The following is a 16,162-nucleotide window of genomic DNA, read 5'->3' as shown; positions in this document are numbered from 1 at the left end:
GACATTTCTTTTGTCTGCTTCTTGGATTAGGGAGCATTACTTAATGAACTGTTGCTATTTCAATTTGAGCTCCATGATCTAGATTGATTTCTATGAGAAATAGGATCAGAGAATCATAGTGCAGAGTTTCACATGTGACTTGCGCACTTGGAGGGTGGTCCAGAAGAGACTGTGATTCCTGGTCGCACCCAAAATCAATTGAGAATCTTGATATTGCACTGGCCACTTAAGTGGCAGCCAGCATAAACTTGGGCCAGCAGGGTAGGAGGGACGGACGGTGCTGTGTTCAAGGGTGGCCTGCTGCAGCATCGCTGCCAGCAGAATGGACAAGGCTGGGAAACACAGCAGACAAGAGGGGAGGGAGTTCCTGCAACCATCAAACCTCTTCCATCTTCACTCCCTATCCTCCTCAGAGGAGGAAGTGTTACCTGTTGCAATAACAATACGAGATAGGGCTAATCTGTGCATATAGGGTGATAGAGTGAACCAGACCTCATGTCCTGAGAGCTCCACACTGTGCCAAGCCCAGCACTACCTCAACTCACTCCCTGAATCTCCCAAATTTCCCATAGATAATCCCCCTAAACTATATATCCTGGGACACTCAGGGGCAATTTAGCATGGCCAATCAACCTGCACACCTTTGCACTGTGGGAAGAAACTGGAGTCCCCGAGGAAACCCACACAGACACAGAGAAAATGTACAAACTCCACACAGTCACCCAAGGTGGGAATTAAACCCAGCTCCCTGGTGCTATGAGACAGTAGTGCTAACCGCTGTTCCACTGTGCCACCCAGACAACATGTTGCACCACATTATTTCGGAAGTACAGTGTTGGCTGTAAAGTGCTTTGACGTCTGGTGGTCATGAAGGGCTCTGTATGAGTGCATATGCAGTGGCCCACTCAGCGCTATGCTGCTGGCCTCTCCAGTGAGAATAGCCTCCCCACCCACTGATTTTTAATGATATACACATTGGTGCATTCTGCAATGCACAGTGCATGGGAGATTCTTCTCTGAACTCCCACTGGAAAAAAAGTGTGAATTACTCCAGTTTTCAGGCGAATTTGACACTTAGAATTTTTTGGGGAGAATTCCAGCCCTAGTGTGGATGTTCCTAAACTGCACTGATTGCTGTGGTTCAAGAAGGTGGCTCACTCCCCGCCTTCACAAGGGCATTTAGGGATGGGTAATAAATACTGGCCTAGCCAATGAGACCCACATCCCATGAAATAATACATTTTAAAAAGAGCAGTGACTATCCAGACCAGTGCAAGGAATGTACAGCATTTATGGTAAGGAACAGGAGACTTAAGAGGGGATTTGAGAAAAACCTTTTCACCCAGAGGGTGGTGGGAATCTGGGACTCACTGCCTGAAAGCACGGCAGAGACGGAAATCCTCACAACATTTAAGAAGCATGTGAAATGCCTTAGCATGCAAGGCCAAGTGCTGATAAATGGGATTTGAATAGATGGGGGCTTGATCGCTGGCACAGACACAATGGGCCGAAGGGCCTCTTTCTGTGCTGTAAAGCTCAGTGGGTGATATCTTGCCTACTGTTCACACCGTAACCCCACTGCAGCAAGGTCAGAGAATTTGGCTCCTCGCCAAATCTCCATTCACGGCAGTGGGATGGGAAAATCCCGCTAGAGTGAATGGCTGTAACAGTCCATTCAATGAGCAACGAAACAGGCTATTTGGCCCACCGGGTGCCTGCTGGTGTTCATGCCCCATAAGGCCTTTCCCAGCCCCAACCATCTTTCTTCATCAAACCATATCCTAATTATTTTCACTTGCCCTTAAATTCCCCATTCAACTTTTTTTTTAGCAAATTCAAATTACAGATGTGTTTGCCGAGCGCTGCTGTGTCCCAGTTGGAGAATAGGGGAGGGAATTGTTGGGCTCAGAGGTGAGGGCGGCTGCTTGCACCGTTCCTCAAAGCCAGATATTCAGGAGAGGATCTGCAAGGAGGTGCTAAGGGGAAGACACTGCATTGGAACCACGGGAGCGCCACAGCACAGCAAACGACGCTGCGTGCAAAGGACTTAGACACCTACCTACACCAGCAGCTTAACCTGACTCCCCAAAGCACAATCTCTCACCTATTGGCTGCTGTGACCAATTATTCCTGAGTGACAGATCGAGAGGATTAAAAACGATGCAAAAGAGAGAGCAAAGAGGCGAGTCAGTGGCACAGTTGCTGAGTTTGAGGTTGCAACAATTGTCAGCACTGGAGCGGAGCGACCTCACAACAAATAACATTTAATCAGGTGTTGTGAGACTTCTTACTGAACAAACAAAACGTAAGTGATCTGTTTTTTAATATATATCAAAATACAAAGTGCTTTCTTATTCCCCAAGTATGCTGTTTTGGAACAGGGATATTTTGAAACTTCAATGATATTTATATATTTGTTTTTGGAGAAAAAAAACCTGGCAACACAGACCTAAAGGTTTGTTTTAAAAAGAAAGCAAACGTGCAGTAAAATACTTCTTTTAATAACAGATGTAATTGTTACAGGTGGTGTGGGGGTGAACAAGATGGGTTTACAATCAGATACAATGCAGGGAATGATTGATACTTTAAAGTTTAATTTGAATGTTTCACTGTTGTCAGGTCTCGGCTGTTTGTGAAATAGATGTTGCCTCAAAATACCAAACAGAAATAGTTACTTATCAGTAGAGATGTGTCTGATATTGACTTGGTGATCATTGATATCAAGTCAATTTCGCTTGTATTTGCAACATTCTGTCTGATTTCAATGCCTCAAAGTTTACCTTTCCAATTTGCCATATTTTATTTTTGCAGAATTGAACCAGTTTTTTTTTCTTTTGGAGAATGTGGTTCTTCGATAAAATCAGAGGCTCGGTTGAAAATAACCTGAACCGAGCCGGCGATGCGGGCGGCAGAGACAAACAGCCCAAGGGTTCCCTCTTCAGTAACGTGCTGACTCCCGATAAGATCCCCGATTTCTTCATCCCTCCCAAGTTCTCCAACAGCTCCAGCGGTGAGGGGCCGTCCGCCGAGCAGCCCGAGAGCCGGCAGCAGCGCTCCAGCCTCAAGCTCTCCTCCTCCGAGCAGATCCTGGTGAGCAGGAAGCCCAGGGGCAGCCCCCGGCTGAAGGGCAAGACCTTGACCGGTAACAGCAGCAACCTCCTCAAGGTGGCCAACCGGCACATCATCCAGATCGAGAGCGCCGATGACACCAGCTCCGAGGACCCCCATGAAGCCAGCTGTAACACCAACTACGACCCCCAGTCGCAGAGTGCCATGTCCCTCCCTTACATGCCCGTGACTCAGACCTCCTATGGCTTTTCCACATTGACTGAGAGCCCCCACACCAGGCGCAAGGAGTCCCTCTTCCACGTGGACCACAGCAGCCCTGTGACTTCGCCCAGCTCCCCCAGGAAGCGCTCACCCACCCAGAAGGGTAACGGTGAAAGCCAGCACCTCAATGCCCCCGACTTCAGCCTGTCCCTGGCCAGCACCTGCCGGTACTTTAGCGGCGGCGACAGCGACACCGCCTCCTCGGCCGAATCCTCGCCCTTCAACTCGCCCCTCCTGTCCCGTTCGGTCTCGGGGGCTTCCCTCCTCAAGATGTTCAGCCACGATAACCTGGCCAAGCATTGCAAACCTCTGCAATCGTTCACCCGCAACAGCTCCCTGTCCACCGACGAGTGCAGTTCCACCGATGCCAGTCCCTGTGTTTCGAGGAGGGTCCGGTGCCCCACCCCACCGGCCGGTGGTCCTCCTGGCCCCCAGGGGGTCCTTCCCCTGAGTCTGCTCCATTACCAAGACCGGGTACTCAAGGAGCACACGATCCGCCTCAATAAAGGGGGTGCCATCAGGCTGTCTGCTGAGTATGATTGCACTAATGCCCGCCTTCGAATCCGTATCATCACCGCTGAAGACCTTTATGACAAGACACTGGACAACAAGAGCATCAACTGCTGTGTGATTTTGTACCTGACCCCTGGGAAGGTCCAGAAACAGCGTAGCACCATCATCAAGAACAGCAGAAACCCCATTTTCAATGAAGACTTTTTCTTCGATGGCCTCCCTCTTGATGAGTTTAAACGGGCTGGTTTGAAGTTAAAAGTGGTAAACAAAGCTTCCAGCCTCAAGCGTGACATCGTCCTTGGTGAGAAAGAACTGAAATTGTCCTTATTGCTACCTTTCTTCTGACGTTAGCCACTTTGCAGCACGTCTTGAGGCACATTCCAATTGATAGATGATAAAACAGATAATCTCTCTTGACTCAGGCTCATGTTTTATGAATTCGAGTGAGAAAGGGCACCTTAGCCATTTAAAATTGAGAATTTATAGAATAAGGGCAAGTTGCAATCCAATTCTCAAGATGGATGAGGTAGACTGCTTTCATTTTGAAACAAAGAGATCTTGCAGTCTTGATTAGGTTGCCTGAGGAGATTCACATATGTCTTTGACCCTTTTATATCAATGAGTGCCACAGCTGAAGGAGCTCATCTCAGAATGAGCCAAGGGTAAATTGCCGCATGCAGTACAGAAAACTTCTTCACGTTAGAAATGAAGTTACGCCGCTAAGAAAGTGCCATGCCTTGCACTGGTACCGATCCACACCCACTTTAGCACACTGACAACATCAGCTCAGCATCATGAAGACCGGTTTTTCTACAAATATCCTGCTGCCCAGCCCAGCCCTGCCCTGCTGCCCTTTCTGTGACTTGCAGCTGGCGAGAGATCTCCAGCAGTTGATTCCCAACCACAGGGTCCTGGGTTTGAATCTCAACTGGGGCCTTGCACTGTGTAAGCGTCCACATGTTAAATGCACATTGTAAGGAATCAGTGTGTGGAGGTGATCAAGGCTGTCTGAAATGCTTCCAAACGCCAAGGCAGGAAGCTAAACAGCTGGAGGCAGCAATGAAGGTGAAAGAGGGGAATCCGCAGATGAAAGGCCGAATATAATTAACCTTTATAAAAGTTATACAACCGAAGTGTACATATTGTGAAAGGTGGATGTATACTGGAGTCTTCTGTACATTTAATAACTGACTAGAAATAGACTTGGTTATCATTTGTGAGGTTTGTATCATCCTAGCTTGTTAGTAAATTGATATTATGAATGTATTTATGTTCCCAAGTCCATATTGTATGAACATAGTTTATTATAGAAGATGGTCTGCAAATTGTTTTTCAACCAATAGTTTGCTAACTAATCCACTGCCATAAAACTTTGATGTGAGCAAAGTTCTAGCTTGACATTCTCATTGAAAAGAAAGTTATACAACTGTTGCTCCTTTCCTTCTATTAGATTTTGTGTATTGCAAGTACGGTATTGTCTAAATAAAAACTGCCTGGTTATTATAGTACCGAAACACTTGTAAAGGTCAGTTTGTAACTTCTGTATGATAGATTACTATACTGTGTGCACAAGTGACAGAAAAACACTATTGTAAGCATTTAAAAAAAAACAGAAAATGCCAGATATACTCAGCAGGGGAGAGAGAGAGTGAATGTTGCCTGCAGAAAATGACCCTTCTTGTGAAAAGTCCTATTCGAATGAACAGTAACTCATTCTTTTTTGTCTCTCCACAGAGGCTCAGGCCTGCTGATTATCTCCAGCACTCTCTTTCTATTTCAGATTTCCTGCATCTGCAGGATTTTGCTTTTACTGCATGTTTGTGAATCTCCAAAACCCTCTTTTATATTTCAGATTTCCTGCATCTGCAGTTTTTTGCTTCTATTGCACGTCTGTTGAAAAACAAAGGGAAATTATCCATTGCTGCTCTTGATACAAATTGCACCAAAGATTCAGATTGTATCTGGATTTGTGATAGTAATAAGCAACTCATACATCGAATCTTAAAATTACAACAAGACAGAAGGACGCTATTCGGCCACTGAGCCTGCACCGACTACAATCCCACCCAAGCCCTATTCCCGTAACCTCATACATTTACCCTGCTAATCCCCTGACACTCGGGTCAATTTAGCATGGCCAATCAACTAACCCACACATCTTTGGACTGTGGGAGGAAACTGAAGCACCGAGAGGAAACCCATGCAGACACAGGGAGAACGTGCAAACTCCACACAGACAGTGACTCTAGGCTGGAATTGAACCCAGGCCCCCAGCGCTGTGAGAAAGGGATTTCTGGGAAATAGGGTTATTGGTTAAACATCCACTTATTTCTTTTAATTGAATTAGTAAAAGAAAGAACAGAGTTAAATTATCAAACTCTCTGGAACTCAATAATTTTACAGAAGTGACAGCTTTGGCATTTGAAAGTCGCATTGAAATATTCCTATGACCTGCTCAATGTTTTAGTGCATATTAATCTAAAACAGGGCACGGCTAACCATAAATTCACACTGCTGCAACAGAGCGTGGGTTTCGTTCTGTGCCATTTCAAATATAAATTCTGTGCCTAACTTCAGAGCAGCAAAAGATTTTCTGTCGCATGTTTATTTAGGGGTGGCACAGTAGCACAGTGGTTAGCACTGCTGCCTCACGGCACCAGGGACGCGGATTTGATTTCAGGCTTGGGTCGCTGTCTGCATGGAGTTTGCACATGTTCTATGTGGGTTCCCTCCGGGTGCTCTGGTTTCCTCCCACATTCTGAAAGATGTGCTGGTTAGGTGCATTGATCCGAACAGACACTGGACTGTGGTTTCTAGGGGAATTTCACAGTAACTTTATTGGAGTATTAACGTAAGGCTTACTTGTGACTAATAAATAAACTTTTAACTTCAGGTTTATTAAAAAGCGTTCTAAATTTACTGCAATTCCATTGGTTTTGGAGGGTTTTTTACCCACTGATCTGTGTGGACATTAAGGTCCATTTCAACTGGTATCTGCTGATTACTTTTGTTGAGTTTTGATATAGATTTAAGAAACAGCACAAGCTATTTTATTGAGTTGCTTACACACAAGTAAGTCTTTAAGTGTCAGATAATAATTTAAGAGGCCCTTCAAGTTGTACATATTCTTCAGGTAAAGTAGACCTAATTTATTATTTGATTTTAATATTTATGAAGCAAATGAGGATGAATGTTTACATTTTGTGCATAATGATGTACAGATCTTTACAGTTGTGATTTGTCTCTTGTAATATTAATTTTGATGGCAGTTATAGTGTAAAAACAATTATGTTAATGAGAATGGGGCTTTATGAAGCTGTTCTGCTGTTTGCACTGTTCAGTCAGTCCTGGTTTTGTTATTTGAATTTAAATTTGGAGATCTGGTGGGGAAATTGAGTCTGCGCAAATGTATCAAATCCCCTAATTAAAAATCATCTGTGGAATGAGTGGCATTTCTTGTTCTAATTCTTTCTTTCAACACACCAGGGAAATTATCAAAATCATGAATTGCAAATCAACGATGGATCGGGAGATTGGTTTTATAGATGGGACCTCTTCTTATTTCCATAAGTTCATTACATTAATTTTGCATGTCATAATTGTTTGCATTTGTAATGAAGAGCTTATTTGGAGGACATCTACATTCAGACTCCAAATAAGTTACTGCATGAGACAGGCAGAGTACAGAATCCCTCAGTGCTTTTGCAAAGCAAAAAAAAACACTTGTTACCTTGTATGGTCTCAGATGAGCAGTTATTTAAATAAAGCTCCTGAGGCTTGGGAACAAATTATGACTGAAAAAAAACACAGAAGCCCAATTAGAAACTAATAAAATGTGATGCGTACTCAAACACTTAGTGAGCTAATCTTCAGAAGTGTCTAGATTCCAGAGTAAGAGAAGGTTGATGGATTTGCATTTATGTAGGAGTTTTTTAAGTACTGAAATCATAGGGGTGAGTTGCATTCTGGAGCACCATGCATTCTCAATGAGGATGGATAACATAAATATTCCCTGAATAGTGTTTAAACCAGCTCAGGATGAAGTAGTAAGACACTTAGCGGACTTGGAAAATTGGATACTCATCATACCCAACCAATAAAAAATAGAAATCAATTGAGTGGCATGGTGGCACAGTGGTTAGCACTGCTGCCTCACAACGCCAGGGACCTGGGTTCAACTCTGGCCTTGGGTAACTGCCTGTGTGGAGTTTGTATGTTCTCCCTGTTTCTGGGTGCTCTGGTTTCCTCCCAGAATCCAACAATGTGGATTAGATTGAAGGGCCATGTTAAATAGTCCCTTAGTATCAGGTCAATTAGCAGGGTAAATGCATGGGCTTACAGGCATAGTCCCTGGGTAGAATTGTTGTAGGCGCAGGCTTCATGGACTGAATGGCCTCTTTGTGACTGTAGGGGTCCTATGGGAGCCAGTAGATTGTTGAAATATAAAGCCAAATCTGTACGGTACAAGTCTTAATCAAACAATTATACACACGCATTCCGCACCCCCCCCACCCCCCACCCCCACCCCCACCCCGCCAACTTCTCCCTTAAGTAGTGTATCCGGTTCTGATCAGCAAGGTACTTGGAACAGATTCTGAAAGCCATGTGGGGTTGATTCTTAAATTTCGCTGTTGCAGTCAAAAGGCTTCAAACGTCAGTGGTTAGTGCATTGGCCATGTAAACCAGGGGTCACAAGTTCAAGTCTCACTGGGGTCTATAGTTAAACTTTGTTGATGGCACTAAATTAGGTCGAAGGATAAGCTGTGAGGAGGATGCAGAGAAGTTGGAAAGTGATATGGAAAAGAGCAGAAACAACGAGACAAGTTTGTGGACTCAGTAAGCTGAATGTTTCATCGCAGAAGCAAGATGTGGGGTTTGCTTTTGGGTGAGAAACACCCCTTGGGGTGGGCGGGAATTGATTAAAGTTAAAAATTTCAAGTGGATAAACCCTTACCTGTCATGGAGATGGGTATCCTGTCTAGGCAAGCGGTGGACCCTCAAAGGTGGAGGCTGAATCAGAGGCCTCCCACCTTCACAGGAGTACCTGACTACACTATGAGTGGGAGCAAACCTCAACAAAAAACATGTTGAAAAAACAACACAGCTACCGTGGGCATGAGTGTGTGGTGGAGACGGCCTTCAGAATTACCCTTGGCAGTAACTGAACCCAGGCAAACAGGAAAGGCCTATAGATCTACCGGTCCCACAACACCTCCAGGCAGTTAATCTGCCCTCTGTTTTGCCAGGAAATGAGGAGGACTAGAAATTTTCAGCGAGGGTTTTAATAGCATAATACTCAGTTCTACCAAGACTCAATCCCAAGTTTTCTTCCTGCCCCACCCACCTCACCCCATGCCAAGAAAACAATAGGGTATGGGGGTGGGAGGCATCTCTTATCTCCCCAGAAATTCTAAACTTAAAAGGCCACTGGAATTTACGCCGTTTGAGAACTGCAATGAACACCACTAAGGACCAAAGTGTTGCCAAAGGTAACCAATTCCAGAAAGGATAAATGACCCGTGTCTGTGTGGGTTTCCTTCGGGTGCTCCAGTTTCCTCCCCCAGTCCAAAGATGTGTGGGTTAGCTTGATTGGCCGTGCTAAATTAACTTGAGTGTGACGGTGATTAGCAGAGTAAATGCGTGGGGTTGTGGGAACATGACCCGGTTGGGATTGTGGTCAGCGCAGGCTTGATGGGCTGAAAGACCTCCTTCTGTACTGTACGATTGACCCACAAAAAAGTGCCTTTAGCTTCCTGAGGCAATCTTGTGCATTTACAACAAGTCATGAACAATCTGGATGTCTGCGATGATCAAGTTGTTCTTATGGACAATTTTCTGCTGTCAGCTCAACAATGAGCAGATTTATTGAATTCAAAATTATCTAGGGAGGATTTAAACTCAGGAATTCTGAATAGCTGTTTAAGCTCCATGTAAAGCAATAGGCGGGTATCTTAATACATCTTTGTTTTAAATCTTTGTTTTAAATTCACAAAATGATCACAATAAGGCAAACAAATGGGGAGGCAGTGGCACTGGACTAGTATTGTCACTGGACTAGTAATCCAGAGACCCAGGATAATGCTCTGGGGCCCACGGTTCAAATCCCAATGCGGCAGGTGGTGAAATTTGAATTCAATAAAAATCTGGAACTAGAAGTGTAATGAAGAAATGATTGCTGTAAAAGTCCACCTTGTTCACTGATGTCCTTTAGGGAAGAAAATCTGCCATCCTTATCTTGTTTGGCCTACAAGTGACTCCAGATCCACAGCAATGTGGTTCACTTTTAACTGCCCTCTGAAATGGCTCAGCAATCTACTCAGTTCAAGGGCTGGCCCAGTAAATACTGGCCCTGCCAGCAACATCCACACCTCATGAATGAATAAAAAAAAAGTGTTTCTATATTTTTGATTTGTTTTGATTTATTATTGTCACGTGTCTGAGTATATAATGAAAAGTATTGTTTCTTGCACGCTATACAAAGCATAGTGTTCATAGAGAAGGAAACGAGGGTGTGCAGAATGTAGTGTTACAGCCTTAGCTAGGGTGTAGAGAAAGATCAAGTTAATGCGAGGTAGGTCCATTCGAAAGTCTAATGGCAGCAGGGAAGAAGCTGTTCTTGAGTAGGTTGGGAGGTGACCTCAGACTTTCGTATCGTTTTCCATCAGGAAAAAGATACAAAAGAGAATGTCTGGGATGCATGGGGTCCTTAATTATGCTGGCTGCTTTGCCAAGGCAATGGGATGTGCAGACAAAGTTAATGGATGGGAGGCTGGTTTGTGAGATGGACTGGGCTACATTCACGACCTTTTATAGTTTCTTGCGGTCTTGGGCAGAGCAGGAGCCATACATGCGATGTGAGTTGGGCATAAGAATGCTTCTTGAATTTATAGGAAAAATCGAGTAGAAGCTACAGATATCAAATACAACAGAAATACTTAGAAGTTGAAGGGAATTAACATTGAGATAATATTTTCTTTCAGGAAGAACATGCAGTAGAGCTTTTAATAATGAGATTAATTAAGCCTGTGTAGGAGGCAACATAGTAACCACTTTGATGGAAACAACAATCAGTTTTAGTGCCAGTGCATTAAATGTTCCAAGAGAATAATATTTCTCTTAGGACTGAATTACATATAGGCCAGATTTTTAGGTTGCTTGGACAGATGCACACTTAACCCAAAACCATGTGAAATCATCAGGCATGCGTTCTAGTGTTATTGGGAATGCCTGTAATATTTTGGTCGCCTGTGCGCCCGCCGACAGTCAAACAGGCACTTTAGCCCACTGAGCGGGCAATTAAACGCAACTTTTACCTGGTCCATCTGCTTTTACAGTCGGTGGGCAGGTCGATTGGCCAGGATGCCTTCACATTTTAGCTTCGAGGGGAAGTGGGATGAACTGTCAGAGCCAAAATAAAAGTATAATTGTATAGATGAGTACATGGGATTTAATGGGACTGAGGATTAGAGATAGGCCTGGTAGGTAGGGATATGATCGGTGCAACTTGTGGGCTGAAGGGTCTGTTTGTGCTGTAGTGTTCTATGTTCTATGTTATAAAGGTTTGACTCTGTTGATTCTATCTACAGTTCCCGCTGCCTTGGCAAAGCAGCCAGCATAATTAAGGACCCCACGTACCCCAGACATTCTCTCCTCCACTTTCTTCCTTGGGAAAAAGATACAAAAGTCTGAGGTCATGTACCAACCAACCCAAGAACAGTTTCTTCCCTGTTGCCATCAGACTTTTGAATGGATTTACCTCGCATTAAGTTGATCTTTCTCTACACGCTAGCTATAACTGTAACACTACATTCTGCACTCTGTTTCCTTCTCTATGAACAGTATGTCTGTATAGTGCGCAAGAAACAATACTATTCATTGTAAACTTAGACATGTCACAGTAATAAATCGAATCAAATCAAATCAAAGCAAAATCAAAATATGTGGGGACTGAGGTTTGTGTTTGAATGTGCCACTTAGGCACTCAATGCATAGATTTTCCATTGCAGTCTAGTTTTACAGGTTACAGCTCACCGCGACAACTCCGCAGCGGCTCCCCCCACTAACCACACCCCCCCCACCCCACCCACCTCCCCACCTCAAGGGACCACAGTAGAAGCACCAGCCCACACCTTCCCTTTTCTCAGCACCCACCTTCACCAACAGCACTGAGTGTTTCCCAGCATGCATTTTATGCTTACTGCTCATTAATTGTTAATTGCTAAACTATCTGGTGTCACTTCAGGGCAATGAGCTTTGCCCTGATCAGGAGAAAAGGGGGATCTGGTGGAAGAAAGAATATCGCTGTTTTGATAGCCCTAGAAGAGTTTAGTCAAGACAGCCTCCTGATTTGGAACCAGGCACGACCCTGCCTGTTTTCAGGTGCGGCCTGAGGTGTGTTTTGTGCCAGTATCCAGGCCGGTCAAATGTGCACCCCCCACGGACAAGAACTTCAGGCCTTAAAATCCAAAGAAGGTAATCCAGTCAGATAAATATTAAATCCAATGAAAGAGGGTTCCCTGATAGCTAAGTATGGTTAATTGATAAAATTAATTCAGGTCCCCAGGTGCATTAAGAATAATAACATAGCACAGTGGTTAGTTAGCACTGCTGCCTCACAGCACCAGGAACCCAGGTTCAATTCCAGCCTTGGGTCACTGTCTGTGTGGAGTTTATATGTTCTTCCTGTGTCTGTGTGGGTTTCCTCCAGGCGCTCTTGTTCCCTCCTACACTCCAAAAATGTGTGGGTTATGTTGATTGGTCATCTTAAATTGCCCCTTAGTGTCTGGGAGACTAGCAGGGTAAATACTCGGGGTTGTGGGGATATAGCCTGGGTGGAATTGTTGTCAGCACAGACTCGATGGGCAGAATGGCCTCCTTCTGCACAGTAGGGATTCTATGAGTAACAATTAAGTTTAGAGAAGCACAATTAAGTTTAGAGAAGCCAAGCCTAGTTAGTTTAGTTTAGTTTATTTATTAGTGTCACAAGTAGGCTTATTTGTGACACTGCAGTGAAGTTACTGTGAAAAACCCCACACTCCAGCACCTGTTCTGGTACACTGAGGGAGATTTTAGCATGGCTAATGCACCTAACTAACATGTCTTTTGGACTGTGGGAGGAAACCCACACAGATATAAGGGGAACATGCAGTGTCTGCACAGGCAGTGACCCAAGTTTGGAATATGAACCTGGGTCCCTGGCACTGTGAAGCAGCAGTGCTAACCACTGTGCCATGGTGCCACCCCAGTTACTGAATAGTAGAGAAATGTTTACAATTACTTGAAGAGAGCAACAATTACATGAGGTTTTATGCCAGTTCAGGAAGATCACTTCACGTAAAGATTAATTAACAAATTAAATTTATCATCTTCTCCTAGAACTGGTCTACAATTCCACTCCTGCAGAAGCATTTACAATAAAGAGAAAATCACTCAAGGGACTGAGATGTTCCAATTATTTTAACTTGAGGGAAAAGTTTCCTTAATTGCATGCCTTTTACACTCATTTATAATAGTAGCACACCCTTTTAAGCAGAATACCTTTCTGAAGTGCAAAACACAGTCATCAATTCGCTTCAAATAAATGTGTTAATAATTGTATAATCAAACCTGTCCACTTCCAGAGCTTATTAAAAACTCATAGTCAAAAGCAACCCTGGATGATCGTGGCCTTTGTTACAAACATTCTCATAAATGGGAAGAGGATAATTAGGCAAACAAATTCATCACTTTTGATAGAACTCACGCCCACCTAGTTCTGGTGAATGACCTGAAACTATTTTGTTCTCCACAGAGGCTGCCTGAATGTTTCTGGCATTTTCTGGCTGGCATTTTCCCCAAAAAATTCCAAGTTCCGAATTCACATCAAAACTGGAGTAAGTCCCTCTGGCTTTCTCAGCAAGATTTTCAAAATGAATCTCCCACACTCGGGGTCCGATTTTACTATCGCCCCTTTTCGGGCGCGGAAACTTGGTCAAGTCGGGAGTGAGACGAGTAGCACGATCCGCGCCTGCCTCCACGCTGGTTTCACCTTTACCAAGGCCCAAAAAATGGTGGTGATCGGAACCAGGCGCGATGACCATTTAAATGGACTTAATGGCCAACACGCCTAACTTTACCGACACTCCCCCCTTTGCCATTATGTTCACCCATCCAGAATCTGCGCCAAACAGATATGCTCCATTGAAATCCAATTCAGGGTCTCTGGTTAGTGAGGATGTGGCGTCGAGCGTCTGACGACTCTCTGTTTGAGATCAGTGAGGTGGGGGAAGGAGTGGTGGGCAGGGAGTGGAGGGGGGGCGGTGGGTGGCGCAAAGGTGGGTCCACTGCCACTCTGCTGAGATCAGTAGAGGGGAAGCGGGTCCGCTGCCACTCTGCCTGATATCAGTGGAGGGAAAGTGGGGGGAAGGAGTCCATGTTCTGCCTGGATTGTGGGGGTAAGAGGGGATAAGGGGGTTAGTAATGATGTGTGGATGGGGCAATGTCTGTGGGGGCCAGGGGAAAGCATTGTCTGGCCCAGGAGGGATGTGACAGGGAGCCTCATTCTATCATTTTTTTTTCTGTGCATACGCAGTTGGAAGTACTGATTGGAGCTGTAGGGTTTTGGACACGTTAAAGCTCCCCCACTGGCTTCTACAGCTCAATTCAAAAGTGCTGCTGTTTTTCAGGCAGAGTGCATATGGCGGTGCCTGAGAAAGGGTCTAAAATTCTGCTCTCAAACACTCCAAGTTTCAAGTCTGCCCAGCACTTAGAATCAAAATGGTAAAACAGGGCCCTCTGAGAACTGCAGCCAGCCCAAGCATGAGTCACAATAAAAATCTGTGGGCAGGAGATATTCCTGTATCAAATCAGCGAACTGATAGGATCACTGTGCATGTGTCCATCTGCCACAGTGAAGATCGACACAGGCGCAGTAGCCCCTCACTGCCAGCCTCCCAATCACTCGCCAGCCTGATCGCTGGTGAATCCCATGACCCTGCATTGCTGCTCTTGCCAACCCCCCACCTCCTGGTCCCTGGCATCCTGTAAGTTTCTGGGCCAGTCCCGAACCTCCCCCCTCCCCGTCCTGGTCTGCTTCAATCTCCCCACACTCTCTCCATCAATTCTGGTCTCCTGACACCTGCCCCGCAGCCCCAAACCCCGACACCCCCCCAGCAGGCCAACTCCACTCACCTCTCTTCCCTTTCTCTGCAGAAGGAGAATTTAGCATGGCCAATGCATCTAACCAGTACATTTTTCAGACACTGAGAGGAAACTGGTGTACCCTGAGGAAACCCACGCAGACATCTGTACATACTCTACACATGATGCGGAGATGCCGGTGTTGGACTGGGGTAAACACAGTAAGAAGTCTCTCAACACCAGATTAAAGTCCAACAGGTTTATTTGCTGGCCAATGCCTCTACTTTTCGGGGCTTTGCCCCTTCATCAGGTGAGTGGGGAATTTTGATCACATTCTGTTTGTGATCAGAACTCCTCACTCACCTGGAAGCCCCGAAAGCTAGTGGCATTTGCTACCAAACAAACCTGTTGGACTTCAACCTGGTGTTGTGAGACTTCTTACCATTGTCTGCACAGACAGTGACCCAAGCTGGGAATCGAACCTGTTTCCCTGGAGCTATGAGGCAGCAATGCCAACCACCGTGCCACTCCAGAATAGAATCCCTACAGTGCAGAAGGAATCCATTTGGCCCATCCAGTCTGCACTGACTCTCTGAAAGAGCATCTTACCCAGGCCCACCCTGCATCTTATCCCCGTAACCCTACACACTTACCCCACTAATCCTTCTAACTTACATATATGGATTCTCAAAAATAGTAAATCCATATGAATGCAGGCTGTACTGCTTTAAGTAATGAACAACTTTGTTGTATTACATAGATGACTAGGGGTACATTACACAGTCAGGAAGCCAGGCAGTGTATATGGATATTCAATGTCTGCATTTTACTAGTTTTTTCTACTTTTTAAAGTGGCTTTAACCCATGCATTTTAAGAAATTTAATACCTCTGTTAAAAATAAATAATATGGAATACCATATGAACTTCTTACACCTTGATACTAATATCCCAAACAACTATTTCCAGAGGTGAGAAAAGAAGATGTATTAAGAGTCAATTCTTTAATTATCTGAGGTTGCATGTTTGTTAGTTACCTCATTACTGGAAATACATCTCCAGTATTGTTAGATTGTTAAATTATTGGCGCCTTCAGTGACATTTGTCCTTTCTGCGAAGAGTAGTGATTACCCCTTGCTATCAAAATAATGTCCATCGAGCGTTGTTATGTAGTTTCCCATCTCATGACACGGAGGGGATCTG

At 44.7% G+C, this 16,162-nt stretch overlaps 1 protein-coding gene across 1 annotated transcript; it reads left to right on the top strand.

Annotated features, from left to right (window-relative positions):
- Positions 1 to 2,200: 2,200 nt before the first annotated feature.
- On the top strand, positions 2,201 to 7,278 carry LOC145358547 (C2 calcium-dependent domain-containing protein 4C). Its single transcript, XM_080212696.1, has 2 exons — positions 2,201 to 2,305; positions 2,812 to 7,278. Exon 2 carries the CDS (start codon positions 2,842 to 2,844, stop codon positions 4,186 to 4,188), a length of 1,347 nt encoding a protein of 448 aa, XP_080068822.1. The 5' UTR covers positions 2,201 to 2,305; positions 2,812 to 2,841; the 3' UTR covers positions 4,189 to 7,278.
- Positions 7,279 to 16,162: the final 8,884 nt, after the last annotated feature.

This window comes from Carcharhinus amblyrhynchos, chromosome 26 (genome assembly GCF_965287045.1).
Source record: "Carcharhinus amblyrhynchos chromosome 26, sCarAmb.v2.hapA, whole genome shotgun sequence".
Classification (NCBI taxonomy): Eukaryota; Metazoa; Chordata; class Chondrichthyes; order Carcharhiniformes; family Carcharhinidae; genus Carcharhinus; species Carcharhinus amblyrhynchos.
This window is presented reverse-complemented; position numbering and strand designations above follow the sequence as displayed.

Bases quoted from the DNA above. Each gene is read 5' to 3' on its own strand.
- LOC145358547 (XM_080212696.1), top strand. From the start codon at position 2,842: ATGTGGTTCTTCGATAAAATCAGAGGCTCGGTTGAAAATAACCTGAAC.